The 25,572-nt window shown below is 38.6% G+C and overlaps 1 protein-coding gene across 1 annotated transcript in view; it reads right to left on the bottom strand.

The window, feature by feature from the left end:
* LOC127435892 (cytosolic carboxypeptidase 4-like) overlaps positions 1-25,572 on the bottom strand; it is a 231,675-nt gene that overhangs the window by 185,942 nt on the left and 20,161 nt on the right. Inside the window, exons 2-6 of the mRNA XM_051689673.1 lie at positions 24,526-24,593; positions 12,040-12,103; positions 9,876-10,022; positions 7,732-7,863; positions 3,171-3,264 (exon numbers count right to left, since the gene is read on the bottom strand). Of these exons, the coding sequence (XP_051545633.1) occupies positions 3,171-3,264; positions 7,732-7,863; positions 9,876-10,022; positions 12,040-12,103; positions 24,526-24,593 (505 nt within the window). The remainder of the gene's footprint in view (positions 1-3,170; positions 3,265-7,731; positions 7,864-9,875; positions 10,023-12,039; positions 12,104-24,525; positions 24,594-25,572) is intronic.

Genomic DNA, 25,572 nt, shown 5'->3' with positions numbered 1-25,572 from the left:
CAAGGTCCATAAAGACATGGATGAGCGAGTTTGGTGTGGAAGAACTTGACTGGCCTGCACAGAGTCCTGACCTCAACCCGATAGAGCACCTTTGGGATGAATTAGAGCGAAGACTGCGAGCCAGGCCTTCTCGTCCAACATCAGTGTCTGACCTCACAAATGCGCTTCTGGAAGAATGGTCAAAAATTCCCATAAACACACTCCTAAACCTTGTGGAAAGCCTTCCCAGAAGAGTTGAAGCTGTTATAGCTGCAAAGGGTGGGCCGACGTCATATTAAACCCTATGGATTAAGAATGGGATGTCACTTAAGTTCATATGCGTCTAAAGGCAGATGAGCGAATACTTTTGGCAATATAGTGTATTTATGTGATGAACAGACCAAAAATGTATGATGCACACTGATGCACGCAACACACACACAACAGAGATTCAGTGTCAATGATCAAGTGATGGAGAAAGGAACTCTTAACGCTATCTGTGGTACAAAATATGCCCAAATGGGACTTGTGACAGAAATCAAGTACTATACAGCCCCTGTTTTTTAAAATGTAATTACCACAGAAGCACGTCAAGTCTTAACTATCAAAAACGTTGTCTGCAGCGCTTGTCATGTGGAGTTCAAAGCGCCGCTTGACGTTGGCACTGATGCCCTGACACGAATCATGAACATGGCTTTACAATTGCTGTAGCAAAGCGGATAGCCACAGTCTGCCAGTTGATTAATATTGTGGAGGATGAGAGTTTAAGAGATTTAATGCCCATTGCAATAAATGTGCAACCTATGGAGGGGCTAATTCTTTTGATTAGTCATCCTCCCACTTCGACTTTGGGAAACGTTTAATTTTACTTTAATCTGTGCTATTTTATTGCATTTCTTTATACTGTGGAAAGCTTTGTTTGAATCACTTTAATAAAACATTATGTTGTTACATATTGTTTTGTGTCTTTCCTAAAAAGCAAATAAATGCATTTTGACAGGAAAAAAGTATATATAGAGTCAAATTTAATCTGCGATTAACTATGACAAAATGTGCAAATAATCGCTATTAAAAACTTTAATCGACTGACAGCACTAATTTAATTTAATTGTCACATCAGGTTTGATGTAAGTGATGCCAAACATTTTGGTTCTTGTGTCTCGCACCAATCGTGAAATGCCAAATGTAAATGTATACTGATTTAAAAGTGCTCAAATGTGAGATTTTGGCAAAGGGAAGAAGATACAGAATTCCATTAATACTAAATTAAGATTTATATTTCAGTCTGTTCCTCACACAAAAGCTATCTCATCACTTCAGGAGACTTGGAATCTACAGCAAAATTTGTATGGACCACTTTCATGATATGTTAAGGTGCTTTGTCATCATTTTGGAATTTGACAGCCCCAGCCCTTATTCACTTTGACAATATGGAAATGAATGGCCAGGATATTCTTCTAAAATTCACCTTTTATGCTCAGAAGAAAGACATATAGGTTTGGAAGGAAATGAGGGTGAGTAAATGATATTCATTTTTGGGTAAACTGTCCCTTTAAGCTAGGTTAGTAACTGCCAATCAGTAACAGGCTAACAGTATATCTACATATCCATTCAGTACACAGTTGCCAAAGCCCCATAAACAAGCATGTTCTTTGCATTTCAATGAGCATGTTTTAAAAAATTAGACGTATCATGCATGCAAATTTCACAGGACTGAATTTAATCTATGAGTTACAATGTAAAGCACTGATTATACAAGACCAGCACACTGTGGGCCGTTGAGTTTGCATTTGGTATTATAATCTGTCTCGCCGCATGCAGTGGAGCCAAACACAAAACCCCCCACAGTCAGTCTTCTCATTACAAAAGAGCTAACCCACTTTCCTGTGTGAGGTAAACACATGTTCAACAAGTTCGTGGAAAGTACCCCAGAGAAACACTTAAAAGAAATTAAGTAGCTAAATATCTATAAACCTAAGTGGAAAATGCACAACTTCACCAAAACTAGGTGTATTTTCTGACAGGGTTTAAAAATTCGTACTAGGCCTTTTCGTGTTTTCATTTTTGACAGACAAGCTCTGCTTTGGAGCATACACTGTGTACCTGGCAGAACACCTGCTATTTTAGGGATCTGACATTACGACTGTGCCGTGGCCTTAAATAGCAAAGTGAGTAGGGTAGCGCCTGCAGGTGTGACTGAGAAAACTGCATTGTGCAGTGCCCTAAAAGCCAGACTTCTGACCTTCAGGTGTCTGAAGAATGAATCTGAAGTACAGTGATTTGACAAAGTATGTTCCTCTGTTTAGTGGACCAAAAGCACTGTTTTAGATAATGTTAGTGTTTAGGACTTGTCTGGATATCATTTCACTATGGGAAAACAAAATGATAAATATCAGTTAAAATGGTCAAATTACACAATTTGTTCATTTTATATCAATTTTATTAGATAATGGTCACTAAATATGATATGGTCAAAATGGTAGCAAATGATTCAAAATGATGAATCTAAATGATCTTCTTGATCAAACTGACTTACTGGCTTACAGAACAGTGTGTTCTTTACCATGGTACTGCCATAGTTGGCTACTTTTTTGTAAAGTTATGGTATCAGATGGTAATACCATGGCAGTTTGATATATAACGTGGTACTTTATATGTCTTATATGGTACTTCAAAGAATACAATGGTATTACCATCATGGTAGTGTCTAAAAAACATGGTAACACCATGTTATGTCCAAAAAATCATGGTAATCCCATGCTACTGGTTTTGTAATTGATGGGGGCACAAGTGGACTTCTTCAAAAATAATAATAATAAAAATAAAAATAAATCATGAAATAATGTTTAAATTATGTAAATTATGTATTTATTTATATTATTATTATTAGTAGTAGTAGTAGTAGTAGTAGTAGTAGTAATAGTGGTATACAAAAATATAGAAAGTTTTTTTAGGGTCAATTTTGTGGTTTGTGGTTGGTCTATAATATTTCCATTTAGCTTTATATAAAAACTATAGATTTCTATTGTATTTCCTCATTTACATTGTTCAAATAAATGTGTGTATGCATGTGTAATGTAATGACCAACCCACTCAGCATGCAGAACTGTTTTATTGAGTTGGAGCATGATCAGCATATACGGTATGCCCCACAACGCCAATGACGAGCCCACGTGACATGTGATACTCACTTTACGGTACGTAAGTGCTTGGTTGTGTGTGGCGATATAAGCTTGAAGACCACGTCCAACCCTCGGTTCCTCCCCAGCAAAGCCGCTGTGGTCACTAAAACACCAGACAAACAATTCATACAACAATAAAGACTTTGCAACACTGCTAAAACCAACACAGCTGAAAATATTAGTTTCATAGTGCTGCATACTAGATCCTCCTGTCAGTCTCATTGTGGTGCATGTGTTCTACACAAGGATAGTCTCAAGGGGAAGTTTTAAGAGACTACCGTCCAAACTTCACCCACCTAAACAAGGTATGCACCCAGATGATATTTCTTCTATTAATATATTGTGCTTGCTACATGGCAAGCCAGCATCATAAACGCAGATGGCCGCTAGAACGAAATCTTACTGGCGTTTCAGGACATAGAGACTGTACGTCTAGTGCTTCAAAGATAGATATGTTTCAGCTTTTAAGATAAAGCATAAAAGGAGACTTTTGGATGCTTTTTCAGACCGATAAGTGAGAGGTGCATTTCTCATAGTCACAACCTGAGAACAGAACTTTCTTTTCTAGTATAATTCACAGCATAGCTGCCATACTGTGTAACTGATAAACAGACCCCACACTAGTGGCTCTATTCTGCATTCGGTGGAATGCAAAATGAGTGCATTTCAAACTAAATTTGACAATGGCTGATTTACATTTTATTGCTGATTGGTCTTATCTCATTTTGCATGAAAACAAACACTAGCGCAATCGCAAAGCGATAGTAAATCAAAGGTGGAGACCAACCTTCTCTGCTTCATGCAGGGCGAAAACATAAGATATTCATCTTTAAGTTAGATTTGAATGCTACTGCTGCATAAATATGTCTGTAATGTACTTTCAGAGCATATTGCACAATAAGTGCCACCGTTTCAGTGCAATTTCAACTGAACATTTGAGATGGAAATATGTAATTTAAAAAAGATGGGAAAATAACTAGAGATACAAAGATATGAACAGATATGTATACATCAGGCTATATGGAAACCTGTAAGTCAAGGTGAATACACACTCACTGAGCACTATTAGGAACACTATGGTCTAAATAAAGTGCCTGACATGGTCTTCTGCTGTTGTAGCCCATCTGTTCATGTACATTCTGAGATGCTATTCTGCTCACCACAACTGTACAGAGTGGTTATCTGAGTTACCATAGCCTTTCTGTCAGCTTGAACTAGTCTGGCCATTCTCTGTTGACCTCTCTCATCAGCAAAGGCATTTCCGTCCGCAGATCTGCCACTCACTGGATGTTTTTTGTTTTTGGCATGATTCTGAGTAAACCCTACAGACTGTTGTGTGTGAAAATCCCAGGAGATCAGCAGTTACAGAAATACTCAAACCAGCCCGTCTGGCACCAACAATCATGCCACGGTTGAATCACTGAGATCATATTTTTCCCCATTCTGATGGTTGATGTGAACATTAACTGAAGCTCCTGACCCATATCTGAATGATTTTATGCATTGCACTGCTGCCACATGATTGGCTGATTAGATAATTGCAAGAATAAGTAGGTGTAAAGTGTTTGGTCAGTGTAATGTCAAGGAACACAAAAATAAAATACCTTCTCAGTAGACAAAGTGACAATATTCTGCCCTTTTATTTAAGACTGTTTCATTGCATTATAAAAACTCCGCCCATTTGCATCCTACACAAATAATGGCCAGTTCAGACCAAATGCGTAAATTCACTAAAACAAGTTAAACACAGCGCAACTAATAGAACAGAATGCAGGTGTCTCGAGACACGTTTTTAAAATGTGATGTTCTTTTAAATTCTAAAAGTCAATTTAGTTTTTTCACAAGAATGTGTTTGGAATGAACAACCCCTAATTCTTCAGATCAGTTAATGCCATGATCCTGAAGTAGCATGCTTTGTCCAAACACTAACCTTGGACATTATGGTGATGTGGGCGTGGCTGAGCGAAGTCTGTGGAGAGCAAGGCAGATTGGATTGACACCTGTGGGAAATTATATCTAACAGCTGTTTTGTGTTGCAGTGAGAGCTGGAGAGGGATAAAAGGGCAATCCAGACCGCCGGAGAAGGGAGAGAGAGAGACGCACGCAGCAGAGTTGATCTGTGCGTTTATGTGTTATGCTGAAAAGCAAACTGTTTGTGTTAGACTGAAAAGTGTGTGAAATAAAAATTTTACGTTGGACATTTTACCCGGCCCTCACTTCCTCCTTCAGTAGAGAACTAGTGATCTGTCACAATGGTGCCAAAACCAGGGAATTAGGAGGAAGAAAACGCCGTCATGGAGTCCTGGCCGCTGGCCGAAGTATTCAAGACCCTCACCAGCATCCACCAAGCCCAACATCTGTCTCTACTTGAGCTGCATATGAAACAAGAGCAGTGGTTCCAGGTGCTCTTCCAGGCTCAAGCGGAGGACTGGCAGGTGCTATGGATCTTGGTACACCAGGAGGGGCTTCAGCCACGAACCCAGACCCACCTACGGCCGTACCTCACATCACGCTGATGAAGATGGGACATTAGGACAACCCGGAGGCATTCTTCGAGTTCTTTGAGCAGACGGCGAGAGCATGAAACTGGCCCAGCACTCAGTGGGCAGCCTGCCTCATGCCGCTGTTGTCCGGGGAAGCCCAACTCATAGCCCAACAGCTACCTGCGTCCAACCTCCTGGTGTACGAAGACCTGAAGAAAGCCATCATGCAACGGGTCGGCCAAAGCCCAGAGCAACATCATCAACACTTCCTCTCGCAAAAGCTCACATTTGCTCGACAGCTCTGTGACACCTGCTGAAGGTGGCTGCTTGCTGATGATCGTGATGCCGAGGAGATACTCGATCTGGTAGTACTGGAGCAGTTCTTCACCCAGCTACCGAAAGGGAGAGTGGAGTGGGTACAGTGCCACCGACCGGCGTCGTTGGATGGGGCAGTCCAGCTGGCCTAGGACCATATAGTGGCGAATTCGGGGGCCGATGAGCCCTCTTCTTCTCTCTCCCTCTCCTCTTCTCCTTCCACTCATCCTATTCCTATTCCTCAGAAACTGGGAATTCTGACCCCAAAACTGGTTCCCCGGTCCCGTGGGCCGTTCAACCTGCCAGTGTTCCCTAACCCTCTCTGCTCTCCCCCACAGGCTAGTGAAAATGAACATGTATCGGTGTGTGGTGTATGTTATTCGCTGGCTGAGGAGGGGGTGCCAGGGCCATCTATGTCTGCTCCACATCAGGAGGATGTAAGGGAGGGGGAAGTCTCTTCCCCAGCCCTTAGAGGATTCCCTGCAAGGGATTTCCCTCTGGAGCAGATGTGAGACAAGACCCTTAGGCACACCTTCGACCAAGTGAGAGTAATTGAATGTCACATGCCTCCAGCCAGACATTGCACTCGCATCTAATGGCCCATTTCTATTGGCTGGGCATTCACAGGGATGTTCGCAGGTGGTGTGCGGCATGCCGTGAATGTCAGCTGGTGAATCCGCCGGCCACCCCAAGAGTGCCATTGTGCCCCCTTCTGTTAATCGAGGCCTCCTTCAAAAGAATTGGTATGGACCTCGTCGGGCCATTAGAGTGGACCGCACATTGGCATCGCTTTGTGTTGGTTCTGGTGGACTACGCAATGCGATATCCAGAAGCAGTGCCTCTGCGCAACATTTCAGCGTGAAGTGTTGCGGAGGCACTCTTCAGAGTAATCTCCCGAATGGGGATTCCAAAATAAATCCTCACTGATCAGGGCACTACATTTATGTCACGTACACTACGTGAAATGTAATTATTAGGGATTGAATCAATTAAGACCAGCGTTTACCATCCCCAAACAAACGGCTTCGGACGGGGGGGGGGGGGGGGGAATACTGTCCCAGATGGTGGAGGGGGAGGAGCGCCCCGTGCTGTACATTAGTCATAAGCGCTCGCTGAGAGAGACTAATTAGAGCACAGTTGAGAAGGAGTGTTTGGCCATCAAGTGGGCGGTCCTAAACCTCCGGTATCTGTTGGGGCATGCTTTCACCCTCTGTTCAGACCACGCCCTGTCCAGTGGATCACCCATTGGTATCTAGCTCTCCAGCCTTTTAAGTTTGAGGTGGTCCACAGGCCAGGGGTGCAGATGGCTGTTGCAGATTTCCTCTCTAGAATTTGGGGGTGGAGTAAGTGACAGGTTGGATGGTTCCCCGACCTGAGTCGGGAGATGGGAGTATGTGGTGATGTAGGTGTGGCCGAGCGACATCTGTGGAGAGCGAGGCCGGGAGTGAAAGAGCGGTAAGGATTGACACCTGTGGGAAATTATCTCTAACAACTGTTTTGTGTTGCAGTGAGAGCTGGAGAGAAGGGCAATCTAGACCACCAGAGGAGGGAGAGAGAGACGCAGGCAGCAGTTGATCTGTGCGCTTATGGGTTGAGCTGAAAAGCAGACTGTTTGTGTTAGACTGAAAAGTGTGTGAAATGAAGATTTTACGTTGGACATTTTACCTGGCCCTCGCTTCCTCCTTCAGTAGAGAACTAGTGATCTGTCACAGACATATTTAATAAATAATACATAAAAAATCAAACTGATCTCAAATCTGCTGCTGACTCACCAGAAGAACAGAAGACTCGAAGGACCCAAAGACAGGCTGCAGCTCTCTGGGCATTCTTTGCATTCTGCCTTAGCAAACTCAGAACCACTAGAACTGCATCTGCCTTCTGTGCTTTCAGACCAATCTGACGATCTGGGGAAAGAAAAAAATTATGTTCCTCTTTGACATTAAGAAAATTTACATCTTGTTTTGACAGTGCTTTGCTCACTACAGGGATCTTTTTAGGCAAAACTGTTGAGATGTTGACAGCTGTGGAAACAGATTGCTTTGGTTGGGAGATCAAAACCACATTTGCTGGGACGTCTAATAGGGAATTGTGGATATCACAGGGATAACTTCAGATTTAAAATGGTTTATAATTGCTGAACTTTTGAACAGAAAGAAATAGTAATACTAGAATAGCGTTCTGTAAAAATTTTTAAATGATGTACACTCATGAGGTGAAGAGTCATATCTGTCATTTCAGCAGAAAAAGCTTCTTTACTCTACAAATGTGCAGTAAAAGTAATTAGATTACAATAAATAATTACTTTGTAAATGGATTACATCAAACACTGGTTTACACACATGTTGTTCATGTCTTGTGTCTATACTTTTAAAACAGTAAGTATTTTAACATTTATGGATTGGTGCCATTCACTTCCATTGTAAGTGCCTTACTTTAACCGTGAGCTTTGAAAACGAGGGGCAATCAATATTATGCCACAAATGCTGTAGATTCAGCTTAACTTGTATTGAACCCAGAATATTTATTTAATGATATTGGTAATGATGCCACATCTGCACTGCTAGGTGTCGGTGCAGCATAAACACAAATATTACAGAATGTGCCTTTAATACACATATTCACTGCATATAAACAGCACTGTGCGGGATTGTGTCAGAAATCCCTTTATTGGAAGCACAGATCATTGCACTATTTGAAAGAGACTATTATCCCTGCTTGAAAGATGCAAATGGTCCATTGCGAACTCTGCGTGGGGTGGGAAATGCAATCCTTCAAATCCCACACCACATAGAGTAGAACTGCAGAAATCATTCAAATCTACTACATGACCCAGCATCTCGCAGGGCCACCATGACTACAAGTGCTTACAAAAACAGCTTGAGTATACAAAGGCTGCTTCGGGAATGAGTTTACGCATGCAACAGATGGAGTTTGTTTTTAGATGTGTTTTGTCTGAATGGCAAACATCAAAGTGAAAGAACGGAACGTTGTGAGAAATCAGAGCTGGTGAGAAAAAACTCTCACTTCTTAAATTACACAACGTCTAAACATTGCAGACTTAAAGCACAGCAGACCATGTGTTTAGACCTGACCTCGCTGACTTGAGGGCTTTTTCCTGACCTGGCAATGACCCTACACATGCTGTCTGCACTCACTAGACGAGAAGTGACTAACGGGCATTCCACACATAAGGGAAGTCTATTTTTGGGTGGTACTGTTTAAAGCACTTGAGCAATGATTTGAGCACTATCAATGGCCTAAAGACTATTCAATTATGCATTAAAATGAGAAATTAAAGCCTCTTCTGCAATGTGAACCAGTAAAGTTGAAGAGCTGTGTGGTGAGAAGAACTTTTAATTTGGGGGGTTTGGTTAGGAGACAGTGTAGTGTCCTTAAACTTTATGAAACTCCAGTTCAACTACAAGTCTTCCACATCAAGGTCCACACTAAAAGCCAAAAATTAGCTGAAGTTGAAGAAACACCTTTAGATGTTGCTTGCTTGCAAAAAAATGTACTTTGTCAAAACTCATAATTACTTTTGTATGGCTGTCAATGGAAAACATTGCTTACATAATGGTGTAGTTATGGCATCTACAGTACCAAGAGGGGCTAATTTGGTCATGCTAACCAGTCAAACCTTGATCCCTTGGTTAGATCCCCAGTTTCAGTTGCTTGTGAGTTGTATTGCATGGATGAGGGAATCTATTTAGGTGTTTTTATTTTTGGCTAATTGCAGAAAGGCCTATGAATCACCATCATGCATCAAAAATATCATTATCATCAATAAAACCATCATCATCGATCAACAGTTTCATTCCAAATCCCATCTCTTTTCTCATCTCCACCCAATCTGTGTCAATCAATCCTTGTCTCCTCCCACATGTTCTTAGCCCTGCCTCTCCTTCCCGTTACTCACCTCGGTGGCCCACTTTGGCCAGCAAGTGAAGTAGCGGCAGTAGGATGGTGTAGTTGGGTGTGTAGCACTGGGCGGAGCTCACCAAAGCTGTCAGCAGAGCTTCGCTGCCTCCTTTCGATATCATATAATGGATTCGTCTATCTGTGCCTAAAGGAAACCACCACCATTATCTCACAAAGTGTCAAATATAGGTTTCTAACACCAACTCATGCACCAACCGGCGGTGCCGTGTTTGCCATTGGCGCAATTTCACAATATAATGTCTGAGTTTATTTTTGACTTTCTTTCAGAAGTTATGAAAATTAGTGCTGATTAGAACTCATGCTGGAGGCAGGAGCATAAATTTGGAAAATTACTTTGTTGTGAATTAATTTCTGATAGCAGGATTATTGTGGTACTGCTCCACTTCAAGAAGGAAATTACAGTCTTTGATAGATTTGTTGTTGAATAATAGCCAAGAATAAGACCACGATAAGAAAATGCATATCATTAACAGAGACTGTGTGCGTTGACATTTTGTCTTCTTAGACTAGCATTATCTAACATTATCTGGACAGGTTAACATGTTTAATTTTATTAATGCCTCTGGCTTATTACAGGATTTTTTACCTTCTGAAAATGTAATCTTCTTTTCTGTTTGTGTTCTTAATGACACCTATTTATAACAAGAATATAATGGGTTTTTTTTTAATTATTTATTTATTTAAATTTTTTATTTAGCAGATGCTTTTATCTAAATGGACATACAAATGAGAAAAACTACAACATAAATGATTCATTACACAGTTTCTTTACATAGGTACACTATTAATGTGCCAAAGTTTAGAGTAACAACTCTGTTAAGGACAGATTATGGACCAGGCCAATGGGGCTTGTGACTACCAGGGGCCTCATCAGAGAAATCTACTAACAAAATTGGGACATACTGTAAAATAGACTTAATTTTATAATTATAATAAATTAATAATTTACAATAAATCTGTATTTGTGACTTCAGATCTCACAATTGCAACTTTCTCATATTTGCAATTAAATTTTTGGACATTGAATCTCGCATTTGTAACAGGACAGGGCCTCCAATGAGACTGGTGCCCCGGGCCCAAGGAGGACCATATTGCACTCTAACTATACATATTAGTAACTAGTGGTGTCACGATTATGAAATTTGTTTGATGATTAATTTTCAAACAAATAATTGTGATAATGGTGATTAATTGTCTGTTTTAGTTATTTTTCATTCAAATTATCATATTTCTTAAGGCGCGGTCACATTTACCTTTGCACAGCGAAATTCCCAGGCGACATCAGAGACTATTTAGCAGAGATGGTACACTTCCATTAAAATGAATAGGAGAAATTGGAACAGTCAATGGATGTAGAAAAGGAAGTCCCGCCCTACAGGTAAAAGAGCCAATCACCTCAAGAACGCGCATGTGCATTAGCTATACAAGCTGATAAAATTGTGTTTTTTAATGTAAAATGAGGAAAAGAAGCGCAATCTATGATATAAGTGTTGTCATATTTTACTAATGATTTAAAATATGTTCTTTGATCATAATCTTGACCAACCGTTTTGGAGATTTCGGTCTTTCCCAATTCAAGTAGATAAGAGCTGCACTAGTATGCCGCTTGTTTATATAGAAAAATGGCTGTCCAAGAGCGTTCCAAAGATTGGTGCCAGTGGACTGACTTGCTAAAAAGCCTTTGGCGAAATATAGTTATCTAAACGGGAATCTGCACGATCATTCATTTCGCTCAATGGACTTCCGGTGGCGAAGAATTTGCCCTTGCGGATTTTGCATGGAGTTCAAGTTTGGTGAACTTTGACAGGCAAATTTGCAGCGTTGACCAATATGAAGTTGCTTAGTCTGGCAGTGACTTCTGTGTGGGCGATGCTTCATACACAGTTACAACAACACCTCTTCAGGAGCTGCTTTCAAAGTGGTCCACGGTGTGGCTCAGTGAGACTGTCGGAGTTCAAATAAATGAGACACACAAACAAGGCTTTCATAGATTTGCTTAAAATCTTTTTTTCTTTTTTTTTTTTTTGTAGAGGTGGTGTGAAGCTAATCGACTGGAAACCAAATTAAATACATTTCAATGCACTTGCATTCAGTAAAGGGTTGTAAGAGAAAGTGAATCAACAAGTTTGGCTTCCACTTACCTGCTGACAACAGTTCATCGAGGACCTTGAGGGTGTTTAGCATGCTCTCAATGTCTCCAGCGTTCTGTAAAGAGCACAAAAAGAGCAACAAACTCAAACAATGTTTACAACAATGAAGCCTAATGCCAAACTTGGCAAGTGCATCAAGACTACCTACAGTATAGGGTTGACACCAGATTTGGCTCAACAACCAGGAGACAATCTAATCCACTTCAGTAACACAAACAGATTACACCACTGTTTGTGCTCCATGTGATCCATTAGGTGTTGAATGTTTCCTGGCTGGCACAGCGAAATCTTCCAGCATTGTGTCGAGAAAATTCCACACATCACCCTTAAAAGGAGGTCTACAGTTCCAGAAATGAACTTTTAAAGGTAAACATTATCCACGCTCTCAAATCTCATTTGCGTACAATTAGATATGTCGTGTTAATACATATTTTGCCAAGTTTTACATCAATGAGTGAGTTTACATGCACACCAATACTCCGACAACTGTCAAAAATCAGCTTATAAAAAACAAATCAGACAAGAAAATTGCGTTTAAATGAGATTTGAAATCGTCAGGTTACTCTCCTTAACTCTATTTACTCTAATTGCCGAAAATCTATGCGTACCGATAGTTTTGTGCTTAAAACTTTATGACCTCCCATCTAACAAGGAATACAGTGTTTACATGTCCTTACATGTTGTCAGCTTATTAAGCATGACTGGTGTAAGATCGTGCATGTAAACATGCTTTGAATTCATTGCTGTCAACCAGGCACAACGTGTCTCTTTGCCCTCCATATTTAAATGTTTATGAACACTAAAAATATTTGAGTTACAGCAGAGGGGACAATTTTCTGCTAATCATAATTAAAATTAAGTACCTATAGACTTGACGCAAGATTTGGCGCAACAACCAGGAGACAATCTAAGCCACTACAATAACACATTCACAGATGACATCACCGTTTAATGCCCAATGTGATAAATTATGTGTTGAGTATGTCCTGGCTAGCACATCGAAATCGTCCAGCATTGTGCTGTTTTCAGAACGCAATGGGCTTGGACCACGAACGGCAGGGGTCTGTAATCCTCAGAGAAGGAAGTCCACAGCTGGGGATTCAAGCTTCAGCTCTTATTATAGGGCAGAAACAAGAGAGAAAGTCGAAGAGAGAGCAACATTGTCTCTGCATCTGTGCTGGCTGTGTCTTTCTGACAGTAGCAATAGAATCCTATAAGGCAGGGGTACTCAATTAAAGTTCCAAGAGGTCCGGTCTCTTCATTTTCTTCCCAGCAAAGGTCCAGATAATAATATGTAGCTTACATGGAATCAGTGGGAACTGGTAGCTTACTAGTTATATGGCTAGGAAATTATGTATCTTTTTTTTTTTAAATAGTTTTTTTTATAACTTGCCACGTAAGCAGCAATAGTATTTTGTAAAAAAAAAAAAAAAAATTATAATAATAATAATAATAATCATTAAATAATAATTTATCTGCCTTTTGACAGATAAAAAACACTGGATGGGGGTTCAGGGATATCCCCTGAGAGAACATTTATAAAAATGTAAAAGTCTGAATGGACCATTTTTTTATATTTTCCTTAAAGTGAGTATCTATTAACAACAAACAAACAATTTACATAACAACAGTGAAGCATTAATATACTGTTTGCATAATAAGTATAAATAGGCTTTCTTTGCCATCCATGATGATATCTAATTTTCACAGAATTAGAACAAAAATCTGTTTGTTTGTTTGTTTGTTTATTATGAAAGGCTCGTAACATGCTGATTAATAAAGCTACATTTAGACAGGGAAAAAAAACATTATAGTCTAAAGGTGCCACGTTAACGTTTTTAATGTTAAAATAACCACACCTGCAACTCATACGTAGAGTAAATTAGGCTTTATGTGGCGCCTCATGTCTATAGCGGGGAGAGAGGCAATGAGCGCGGAATGAGAATAAAGCGTGTAGCGCTGTACGCACTTTATTCCCGCTCTAGAGAAATATTTCTCTCCGGCGTTGAACACGCTTTATTCCCGCTCCACGTGCATATACACGTATGCTTAAACAATCGCTTAGCCAGGTGTCAGATAACTAGCACAAAGATTTAGAGCTCGGTCCGGATTGAAATGTCCTTCGGTCCGGATCCGGACTGGAGTCCGCCTATTGTGTACACCTGCTATAAGGTATCTCCACAAATCACTCCTGCCAGAGAGCTGTCACTCTTAACAACAGTAGTGTGCAGAAACAAAAATGTAGCCATGTCAGCTTTGAGTTCATACTCTAAAAGTCAATGGGGCTTTTACAGATCTACTTCCTCGGGGCTTGAGATTTATTGTTTGGGTCTATGATAATGGACACATTCTGGAAATAACAGCAGGATATGGATGTTATCTTTGTGCAATTTATTTTAGGTCACTGTTGTAGGTTTAAAAAAATCAGCTTTGCTTTTAGGTTTAAAATAACCCAGGGACAACTTTAAATTTGTTTTAAAGATGAAGTGTGTAATTTCTGCCACATTAGCGCCACCAAACTGAATTGCAAAAATAAACATTGTTTTCAAACAGATTTCCGAATACACGCTCGATCTGTAATTGGTTGAAAAAACAGATATTCCCCTCCTCCCCCCCCCCTCCAGCTCACGCCATTGGTTGAGTCAATGTTGTAGTGACGAGCTGGACAGGCCACTCAAAAAATCAGAGCAATTTTGGTAAGCGCTACCGAGCAACCGTGTTTACACTTTTCAGGGAAATCAACCAACTAATGGCTTACTTTCCAGTTGTCCCTACATATTAAAATGGGATAAGAAAGTATTTTAACAGAAAACATACACACAAGCTTTAAGTCTCCTATAAAACCTGATAACAAGAACAATTTATAATAAAAATATGTAATTACATTTTTATTATATGAATACTATATTTGAATATATATACTATATATGAATATTATATGATACAAAAGCATCAGCTTGGCTTTTTGTTATAAATAATCCAGAGCCAACTTTGTTTGCCTTTTTTTCTCTTAGGAAAAGATAAAAATTGATAACGAAATATAACAAAGTCAGGACAACAGTGCTCGAAATTAACCATTATATGAATTCTGCACTTATGTAGGTTAAAAAATAAGGAATTTTCCTACGATCAGAGCAATTCTAGCTTGACCACCTTCATGTACCACCTTCATGTTTTTACGAGTCCCAGCCAGCAAGGGGCAGTAAGTGCAACTACAGCTTTACAAACAATGCACAGCTGTACAGACAACAAACTACAACAAATCACAGCAGACAATTAAAGTTAAGAATGCAGGGGTCTCGAGATGTGTTTTTCTATGTTTCAAAACACGTTGACATCACACATCGTCCTAAAAACACTGTGTGATGCATGCACTTATTCACTCATTGAGCACTTTATTAGGAAGACTTGTACACCTACTTATTCATACATTTATCTAATCAGCCAATCATATGGCAGCAGTGCAATGCATAGAATCAAGCAGATACAGGTCAGGAGCTTCAGTTAATGTTCACATCAACCGTCATAATGGGGGAAAAAATGTGATCTCAGTTATTTGGACCGTGGCATGTTTGTTGGCGCCAGAGAGTTTGGTTTGAGTATTTCTGTAACTGCTGATCTCCTGGGATTTTCACACACAGCAGTCTCTAGAGTTTACTCAGAATGGTGCGAAAAACAAAAAACATCCAGTGAGTGGCAGTTCTGCTTACGGAAATGCCTTGTTGATGAAAAAGGTCAACGGAGAATGGCCAGACTGGTTCGAGCTGACAGAAAGGCTATGGTAACTCAGATAACCACTCTGTACAATTGTAGTGGGCAGAATAGCATCTCAGAATGCACAACACGTCGAACCTTGAGGCGGATGGGCTACAACAGCAGAAAACCACGTCGGACAGTTTATTGGGACCATAGTGTTCCTAATAAAGTGCTCAGTTAGTGTATGCGTCCTTAGAAAAAACCTTATAATAAGTAATATCTTGAACAGATTGACAAATTAAATTGCAAAATGGATGGCTGTGGACTGTTGGCCAATGATAGACTTATGTTTATGATATGAAAATAATATATTTTATTCTAAAGCAACTTTTTTTGTATTGTCTAATCAATGTTTTACTTGTTTTCCACAACAATGTAATGTATTTATTAATTATCTGAATGATTATATTTATTATTATTGAATCATTGTATATTGAATTATTTTAATTTGGCCTTTCTCTGCAAATATTGACATACGATTCATTCTTAACTGACATACTGTAATTAATTTGTTTAAATGTTTTTATAGATTGACAGCCCTTGTTTACAAACATTCAAATGTGGAATATCAAGTAATGTCACGGCAGTTTTGACGTCAATGAAAATCGGTCACAGAACGAATGTCATCTGGTAATGTTAATGTCAAACCAAGTGCGATTTGATTTTACCAGACATTTGATTTTACATGAATGCTAGTGAGATTTTCAGTTATTAACAATTTAAATTGTCAATGTATTCCTCAAACAAAGTTATGATATGGCTTCAGAGAACTTGGAATATAAAGTCATATGGATTCTTTTTATGACACTTTTATGGTCATTTTCAGGGGCATTTTTACCTTTACGTGTGCATATTTTTTTCTAAATGCATTAAAAATACATATTTATGTCAAAACTTTAATCAAATCAATGTTTTATGTTATGTCCACATAACTAGATAGAATAGAATAGAATAGAACAGAATAGAATAGCAAAATAAAAAAATCAAATGTTACCTATAAAAAACAAAGGAAAGGAAAGGTAATTGCAAAGACATTTTTGTCACTTTCAGTGGCATTTTCACTGCAAACCCTCATTAATTTCTGACTCTAAAGGTGAATCCTTTTAATGGAGCAACTACAATTCACAGAGGATGAACTTTCACAGTAGTATAATACAGCGTGTGCTCTTTCTTGGAAATCGATGGTCCTGTCATCACCATCTGGGATAATTTCAGACAACCATGTTAATTACTTAACATTAATGAGTGTGACTCGAATACAGAGCCAGCTGGCACATCATTAGGGGATTATTTGCACAAAATGTTTTGTTAATCCAGCAATACTTAGAATTATGAATAATTATGTCTATTTTGGTGCAGCATCACCTATATGGCTATGTTCAAAAACATTATTTGTTTACATCTGTCAAGAGGGAGATTACAAGAGAAATTTAGGACTTACATTTCTCCTTAGGAGTGTTAAGATACTCAGGATACACTTGAAGGTTAAAAGCATACCTTTTCTTTTTTTAATTCTCTAATGAGGAGCATTGACTACCGTTTGGCACACATCATTAACTTTTAAGAGGGTGGAGGGTAAGCACTGGGAGATGCAATTAATGCAGTATCATTTATTTATTTTTTACTTCTTAAAACTTCACTAATGTTTTCCCCACTTCCTGTGGCAAAAAATGGCATATATGTAAGCGCAGCGTAGATCTAGCGGGAAGACTAGCAGCTGTACATCATCGCACCATTAGCTAGGTAACTCCTAGCCAATCACATGTAAGCTATTGCTTTATAAGTCTGCTCACAATACCACATTGCTGTTTCAGTTGTGCTAACACGGCAACCTCCACCACCCCACCACCACCAGTAGAGTCCCATCCTGCACGGGGGTAGGCTCCTCGCGCCTGCCTCCTATCTCTGGCAGGATATGACGGTTCCGAGTACAACTTCTTCGGGCCACCAGACGGGTCTTACACCAAAGAGAGACATTACATTTTCTGTTTTATATTCATCAAATAAATGTCATCTTGAATTTCACTCAAGTCTGCAAGTCTTCCTAATAGAAATAAAGTTCCAGGAGGTACACGTTATTTTTGACTGCACATCCTAGCACAGAAACTGATTTATTCTTAATGTGCGTTGCATGTCCCGGGCATAACAAACACGAGAGAGGATTTACTGTATGGAGAATGGAGACTTCACCCTCACCCGCAAGTGGTGAGCTAGGTGAAAAGAAAAGATTCCGCTACAGCATCTGAGCGCCTGTGTCTGTCTCAATTTGAATTAGCGGGAATCCCATTTCAGGCACCAACAGCTCCATGTCAAGGACAGTGAATTTGGAAGTTATTACCACGTTTGATGACAGTCATGGCTGGAGGAAGGCGACATGCTGGCTGTGGCTAATCGTGAGGGTATTACTAGCTACCCTTGTCAGTTTGTGTTGAAATAAAGGAGTCAATTCTTCAGAGCCAGAACCATATAACCAGTGCCAAGCAGCTGCAAGGAGTCTTATTTTATCTGACAGTATGCTATGCACAGTGGCATCTTTTTTCAGTTCTTTGTGACAGGTCTTTTCTATCATGTTCAGAATACTTGATGACATGGAACCTACCATACCAAGATATGATTACATGTGACAGACCCATATATATCTGTCAGGCTGATTAATTGTACGATATTTGACCATTTTTTGATTCAACATGGGCAACTGTCGAAAACAGTTTTTTTCTGACAGAAGTGATAGTTCCCCTTGTGTCATTTCCAAATTCTACTTTAACAATGTCTGTTTTCAGATGTGTCGTGTTATAAGTGTTCGTTTGATTTCAGTATTGTTGGGGTGTACAATATATCGCCGGCCGACATATTACACGATACGTGACACAAGAATATATCTGTAATATATTTACACTTCTGGTTCACGTTGCATCCACCAAATCTTTAATAACAGCAGTTGGTCAGATTGTAAAGTCCAGATTCCAAGCTTTTAAACACATTTTGTTTCAAGTTAAAAGTTTATAATTAATTAGCTAGCAGCTCCAGTTTAAAGGGTTGAAACGCAAAAAGTAAAGTTATCTGTTATTGATATCAGGCATAATGAGCTGTGAATTATCGTATCAGGCCAGAAATTCCATGTTGGTGCATTTCTAAATTTTTTCTGTCATTGAATTCAATTACTACATATATAGGCATTATATTGGCCACCCTGCTCTCAGGATATCATATCGGCCATTGACAAACTTTGTCTGTCAATTGCTAGGGTTAATTAAGTTAATGTGGCCATTTTCAGGGGAAGAAAAGGCACAATATCTTTATGTCTGGTACATGTAAGTAATTGGAAATGATGAATATTACAGTATTTTCCCAAAAAATTATCCGCAGTAGTCCAACTCCTTCACAATATTCACTCTACCAGGTTTTTCTTGCAAATTGGCCCCCATTTAAACATATCAAAGCAGCATTAATAAACAAGATCATAGAGTTGGGGTACTCGGGTTCGGACTTGGACTCGAGTCCGAGTCCGAGTCACGAGTCCAATTTTAATGGACTTGTCACAGACTCTGTTGCATTTTTTCTTGGACTTGACTCGGACTCGAGCCTTTGGGACTCTGGATATTTTGCCGAGTCCAGTCGAGTCTATGGTATTTGATTTGTGATGCAATGAAAAAAATAAATTAAATTAAATAAAAATAACCAAACAGAAATAAATGGACACTCTGTCTGCAAGCAGCTGTAGGGCCCCCTGATGTCATAGATGTAGCCAGAGTTTGTTTCACCGTGTTGAGCAAACACACCTGCAGAGCGGCACACTCAGTCAACCAATATGCTTGAATGTTACTACGGAGACTGCTGTATAAGATCGATTACCGAGGTGGCTGGCACGATAAATACATAAAGACAGGTATGTAGCCAATGTACTAGAAACTACAAGCCAGGACGGTGCTCACATCGTGGTTTCGTCATGGTTAAGAACTTCATTAAGTCAAGTCACCCACATCATGTCTCTCACAGTTTACTAAAACAACATATAAAGTAACAAGTTCAAATCCAGGGCGTGCTGAGTGAATCCAGTCAGGCTTCCTAAGCAACCAATTGGACCGGTTGCAAGGGTGGGTTAACCTCCTCGTGGTCGCTATAATATGGTTCTCACTCTCAGTGGGGTGCGTGGTGAGTTGTGCGTGGATGCCGTGGAGAATAGTGTGAGCCTCCACACGGTCTCCGCAGTAACATGCTCAACAAGCCATGTGATAAAATGCACAGATTGTCGGCCTCAGATGCGGAGGCAACTGAGATTCGTCCTCCGCCACCCGCACCACGAGGACCTAGAGCGCATTAGGAATTGGGCATTCCAAATTGGGGAGAAAAGGGGAGACAAAAAAAAAAAGAAAAACATATACAAATAAAAATTCAGAAAAATATTATTAATATTGGGCTATTAAGTCTTTAGGCATAATGTATCAACACATGTAGGCATCTGTAGTCTCTTGTGGTCCACACAGTGTTGTTAACTTGAACTGGTCCTTGATGAATTTACTGTAACCTTTTAAATAGTCTGGGAAAAAATGTTTTATTGCTAAATCAGACTGCAATTCTGAAAAACAGATAAACAACACCTATTTATTGTTTTTCTATTTTAAAAGCATTGAGGAGCTGCTTACATATGTTGTTTTACAGTTTTTTCCACAATAAAATGCACAATGAAATATAAAGTACTTTACTCAAACAAAAACTTTTTGGTAGGGTCACTGATTTTTTTCTTCTTAAATTAAATCTCCTCATTGTCCTTCTCGCTATTGTCTTTGGTATCGTTTGCAGAGAAGAAAATAAATTTAGTTGTGTCACACATTGTAGTCTTCAGCAAATCAGCTGAAATGTATCTGGTTACCATGGCAATGACGTCATGCGCTCTATGTCGTCCTGTCAGTCAGTGCAAATGCCCAAAATAGTGCAAAAATATGTTTTCAACAAATTTTTTCCTCGATTTTTGCTTTTTTTTTAAAAGAAAAGGAGATGAGTCTAAATTAATTTTTGTGATAATCAATATTACGCCACAAATGCTGTCAATTAAGCTTGATTTTTATTGAACCCAGAACATTCCTTTAAATGATGAGATGTGGGGATTGTATTTTGAATTTTAGGTTCCAATGTTGTGAATTTTGTGTTAAAATGTGTACCTGACATGACAAGTTTACTCATAATTACACATGCAATATGAAATTATATGGATAGAATAGGCTACATGGAATTTGTAAATTTAAAAAAAAGCTCATGGTTAAGTGAAAAACAATATATACAATAAAATATACATTTTCGCAAACAATATATTGCAGAAGTTTGCACACCCCTTTTGTTTATAAGTCATCACACCCCTTTCAGAATGTATGCAAATATAAGAGATAAAAGATTATATATTTTATGTAGTACTGCCCTTCAAAAGCTACATTACACAAAACGTACTGTAATTTACACAAATCATCCTGTTCAAAAGTTTGCATCCCCTTGGTTCTTGGTTTTTGTGTTGCCTTCTTGAGCATCAATTAATTTTTGCACCTTAGTTGTGTATGTGCCCATCAGCTGTCCTAAGTGTCAAAAGCTGGATGTCTATATCATTTAGCCACTGTTGGGAAGAACTCAAATGTGCAGAAGATGCTGGGAAACCAAAGAATGTACAGTATTTTTCTTAAGAAAAGTAGGCAGCTTCAGAGCTCAGGACAAAGCAGGGACTCCTGAACAATTATTACACAAACAGTCATTAATCATAGAGAAAGAGACTAATAAGAAGTGTTTCACTTAATAATACATCAGATTTCGGTTTGTTTCTCACCAAACCTTACCATATTCCTTCAGAACAAGGCATGAGTCACATGCAATAATTTATTAGACTTCCGAAATATACGTTTGCGTCCTTTTGAAGCTTGAAGAAGCGGTCACCATAAACTGATTTTTGGGTGAACTAATCCTTTTAGAACCAAGGGAATATAAACTTTTGAACCGGATCATTTGTTTAAATTCAGTTACCCTTTTGTCTTGAGGAATATACAGTATGTGAGTATCTGTTGTCAAATAGATTCTTCAAGGTAGTACTAAATACATCAGGGTTTTAGGTGCACAAGCAGTGTGTAGAACTGCCCCACGTTTTCCGCAAATTAACAAATGAATAAATGGCCCTGATATTATCAGTGGGCTTTACCAGTGTTTTCAGATGTAGCATTTGCAGTCAAGTCGTGAGATGTAACTTGTCAGCGAGTGCTAATTATTACTGTGTTGACTCATTATTTTCCCAAACCAGTCGGCAGATAGAGACAAAAAAGAAATCTCAGTATATATTATTTCTTTAGATAGGGATCATTTTAGATAAAAGTAAACTAAATTGAAAGGAAAATTTAAAATAAAGTAGAAATAAAAAAACTAAATTACAATTTGAAACAATAATAACTCTGATTTTAATGACTAATGCAGCTTTCACTTTCTTTAGTCTATGTTTGAGTGGAAAAAGCAACAAATAACTGAAATGTCAACAGAACACAATAAGAATTGTGTTGAACGACAATTTCGTCTTCATACACCTAAAGCATATGCTTTCATTCTGAAACCACTTTAAAGTTTGTTCAGCAGGAAACTAATCATAAAATGTGTTTTTGTTCAATTTCTATTGACAATTGTGTTTTCTTAGTTGTGAAGGTTAAAATAAGCTTAAAATATTGATGTTGAGTTGATGGTTACAATTTGAATTCAGATTCATGAACAGATTCATTCAGACTCGGACTCGACTCAGACTCGACTCGGCCCCTTTTGGACTCGGACTCGACTAAGGTGGACTCGAACCCAACACTACAAGATCAATTATAGTTTAGTCTCAAATTGAATAGCTCAAACTACTAAGCGACTTTAAAAAAAAAAAAAAAAACTATTGAGAATTTAAGATTAAGTAGTTCAAAAAGACACTTAATATGTAATATTAATATTAATCATTCTTTTCCAGTAACTTTAAAGAGTTACAAATTTTCCCTCTAATGAGATCATAACAAAGCTTTAAAATTTTCTTTTAATCACACACAAAGCTCATAGCTGCCACTGTAATTTTCTAAATTGGGTTAGCTTTTCCCTAGACAGCTCTGCACAACATTTTTATCGGCATGGAGGAACTAAATCTCATTTTATGGCTTTCATTCTCAATTAATCGCTTTGACACTTACACTAAATAATTTGTGCCCCTCTGCGCTTGATCTTCATGCAAGAGGTAGAAAGTTATCGGAAATTGAGCACTTCGCCCTCCCGTGAGCTTATTGGCCTCAGTGGTTTGTTGGATGCAATTGATACACTATATATGAGTCACTGATATGAAATCAGTCACCATAACCCCCCCCCCCCCAACAAAAAACAAGCAAGTACAACCCCCCCATTATTTATACCATGATCACTGGAAACATAAATGCTTCATGCTGCAACAGTTCAAGCCAAATCTACGCCATTGGTTTCCTAACATCATTGTTTTTCAACTATGTGGTACTAAAAAATATTTTCTAAAGTCTCCATTTCTGGTGGAGGAAAATGCTGTTCCAGTGTGGGTGAAAGGCGAAAACATAGCAAAATGAATGCATTTTTAAATAAAAACATCTTAGTGTGGACATGGCCTAATACAGTTTTCTTTGAAAAATTACACTTTCAAAAAAACTTTCCCTAACTGCATACTTTAGAAAATGATGACGTAGCCTGAATTTGTGACACAAATGTTGCAGAATGTTCACAGAAAATGATACAAATGTTATAACTAAAATTATGTTAACTCATATGATTACGTTTTGTGGCTATACCTTTGTGTTTTAAAGTTATGGACAGGCCCCATTTACTTCATTGTAATTGTTTACTCTAACTGCAATTTTTGCCTCACTTTTTTTTTTTTTTTTTTTTTTTATAAACATGGGACAAGTCAAAATAATTTTTTGTAGTACTCAACATTTTGCCACAAAGCTGTTGATTTAGCCCGGAATGTTTCTTTAAAATGGAAGTACACATGGCCATGTACTTTAAGGGTTTAAATGCATGCGATTTATTCAGTGTAAACTGCTATTTTTGATCTTAAGTTGTCTAAATTATCCTTTTCTAGGTGGATAAACATTTGGTTATTTATTACTGACATTTTCTCCATGGAAACATTTCGTTTCTGATATTCTTGCACATATCATGTGAAAGTTACTGGCTAGATTGAACATAACTTCCAAAGGAAGTTATGGCACTAGTCTATTTTTTTTATTTCTTTATTTTTTTTTAATCAACATTATGCCACAAATACTGTCAATAGAGCTCAACAAACATGTCCTTTACTGGGTTTATTTTTCCCTGTTTTCCTTAAAAAAAATACATTAAAAAAAAAGAATTTTAAAAAAGCACTCATTACAAATAGTTTGCATATATAGTGGCATCTAAAGTTTCAAGCTTTGCGCCCCAGGCTCTTTGCCGTAAACATTCCAAAATTCACATCTGAGGGCATAAACATGTTTACATTCTACTGTAGTACATTCTACTACTACTGTAGTTATCATGGGATAGAGGGACCACTCGCTGTTATTTATCGTTCTCACTCAGCACATAGAAAGTGTTCACCGTGAGCCGTTGCCAGTATGCCCGCTTGCATCTGTGGGCAATTCCAATGCTTGACATGTCAGAGAATGAGACAGAACCCAGATATATCCATGCACACATACACAAGTGCTGGCTAGGACAATGTACGCTTACCTGCAGTGTGTTCAAGAGGACTTCGAGTCCGCTAGAGCACGGAGTTGCCATGGTGGGCCTTTTTCGTGCTGGAGAGGGTGAAAATGCAAAAGACAGAGAGAGAGAAATGTTATACGGAGTGACACGGAGGCAGCACCTACTCTCTATGTGATTTAACAAGACAGACGGGTACAGTTAAAGCTGAAAGGGGGTTCAGTTTGCCTCCTGAAACTCTATCTCCTCAGATAAACCCATGGGCTGCTACAGTTGTGCCCGAACATTGAGATGAGCCTCCTATTAAAAGGGCCTGACGGGACACAGGGATTAAAACAAGCCAAGCATTTCATAGGAGACAGGACATGGGCTGGAGGGACATAAGAGGCTGGGGAATCTTCCATGAGTGTGTATGTGTGTGTGTGAGTCATACACTACCGGTCAAAAGTTTTGAAACACTTACTCATTCTTTATTATAATTATTTTATTTTATTTCACATTTTAGAATAATAGTAAAGTCATCAAAACTATGGAATAACATAAATGGAACTATGGGAATTATGTTGTGACTAAACAAAATCCAAAATAAATCAAAACTGTATTATATTTTAGCATCTTCAAAGTAGTCACCCTTTGCCTAGAATTTGCAGACATGTACTCTTGACATTTTCTCAACCAACTTCTTGAGGTATCACCCTGGGTTGCTTTTTAAACAGTATTGAAGGAGTTTCCATCTATGTTGGGCACTTATTGGCTGCTTTTCTTTATTATTTGGTCCAAGTCATCAATTTCAAAAATGTATTTTTTTAATTACATTTTATATTTATAATGAAATAAATTAATATGGTGGCACAAATATATTTTTGTCTTCAAAGCTAATTTCAAACATTTAAGCATACGTCTTCAGATCAAAAGATTTTTAAGATCATGGGAAACATTTCGGTCAAGTGTTTCAAAACTTTTGACTGGTAGTATAAGTAAGAGAGGGAGAATGTACGTGATGTGGGTGTGTTAGAGTTAACATCTTGAATGTGGCCTGGCATTAAAAAGACCATCTATCCAAGTAATTAATCT

Source organism: Myxocyprinus asiaticus, chromosome 46 (genome assembly GCF_019703515.2).
Source record: "Myxocyprinus asiaticus isolate MX2 ecotype Aquarium Trade chromosome 46, UBuf_Myxa_2, whole genome shotgun sequence".
Classification (NCBI taxonomy): Eukaryota; Metazoa; Chordata; class Actinopteri; order Cypriniformes; family Catostomidae; genus Myxocyprinus; species Myxocyprinus asiaticus.
This window is presented reverse-complemented; position numbering and strand designations above follow the sequence as displayed.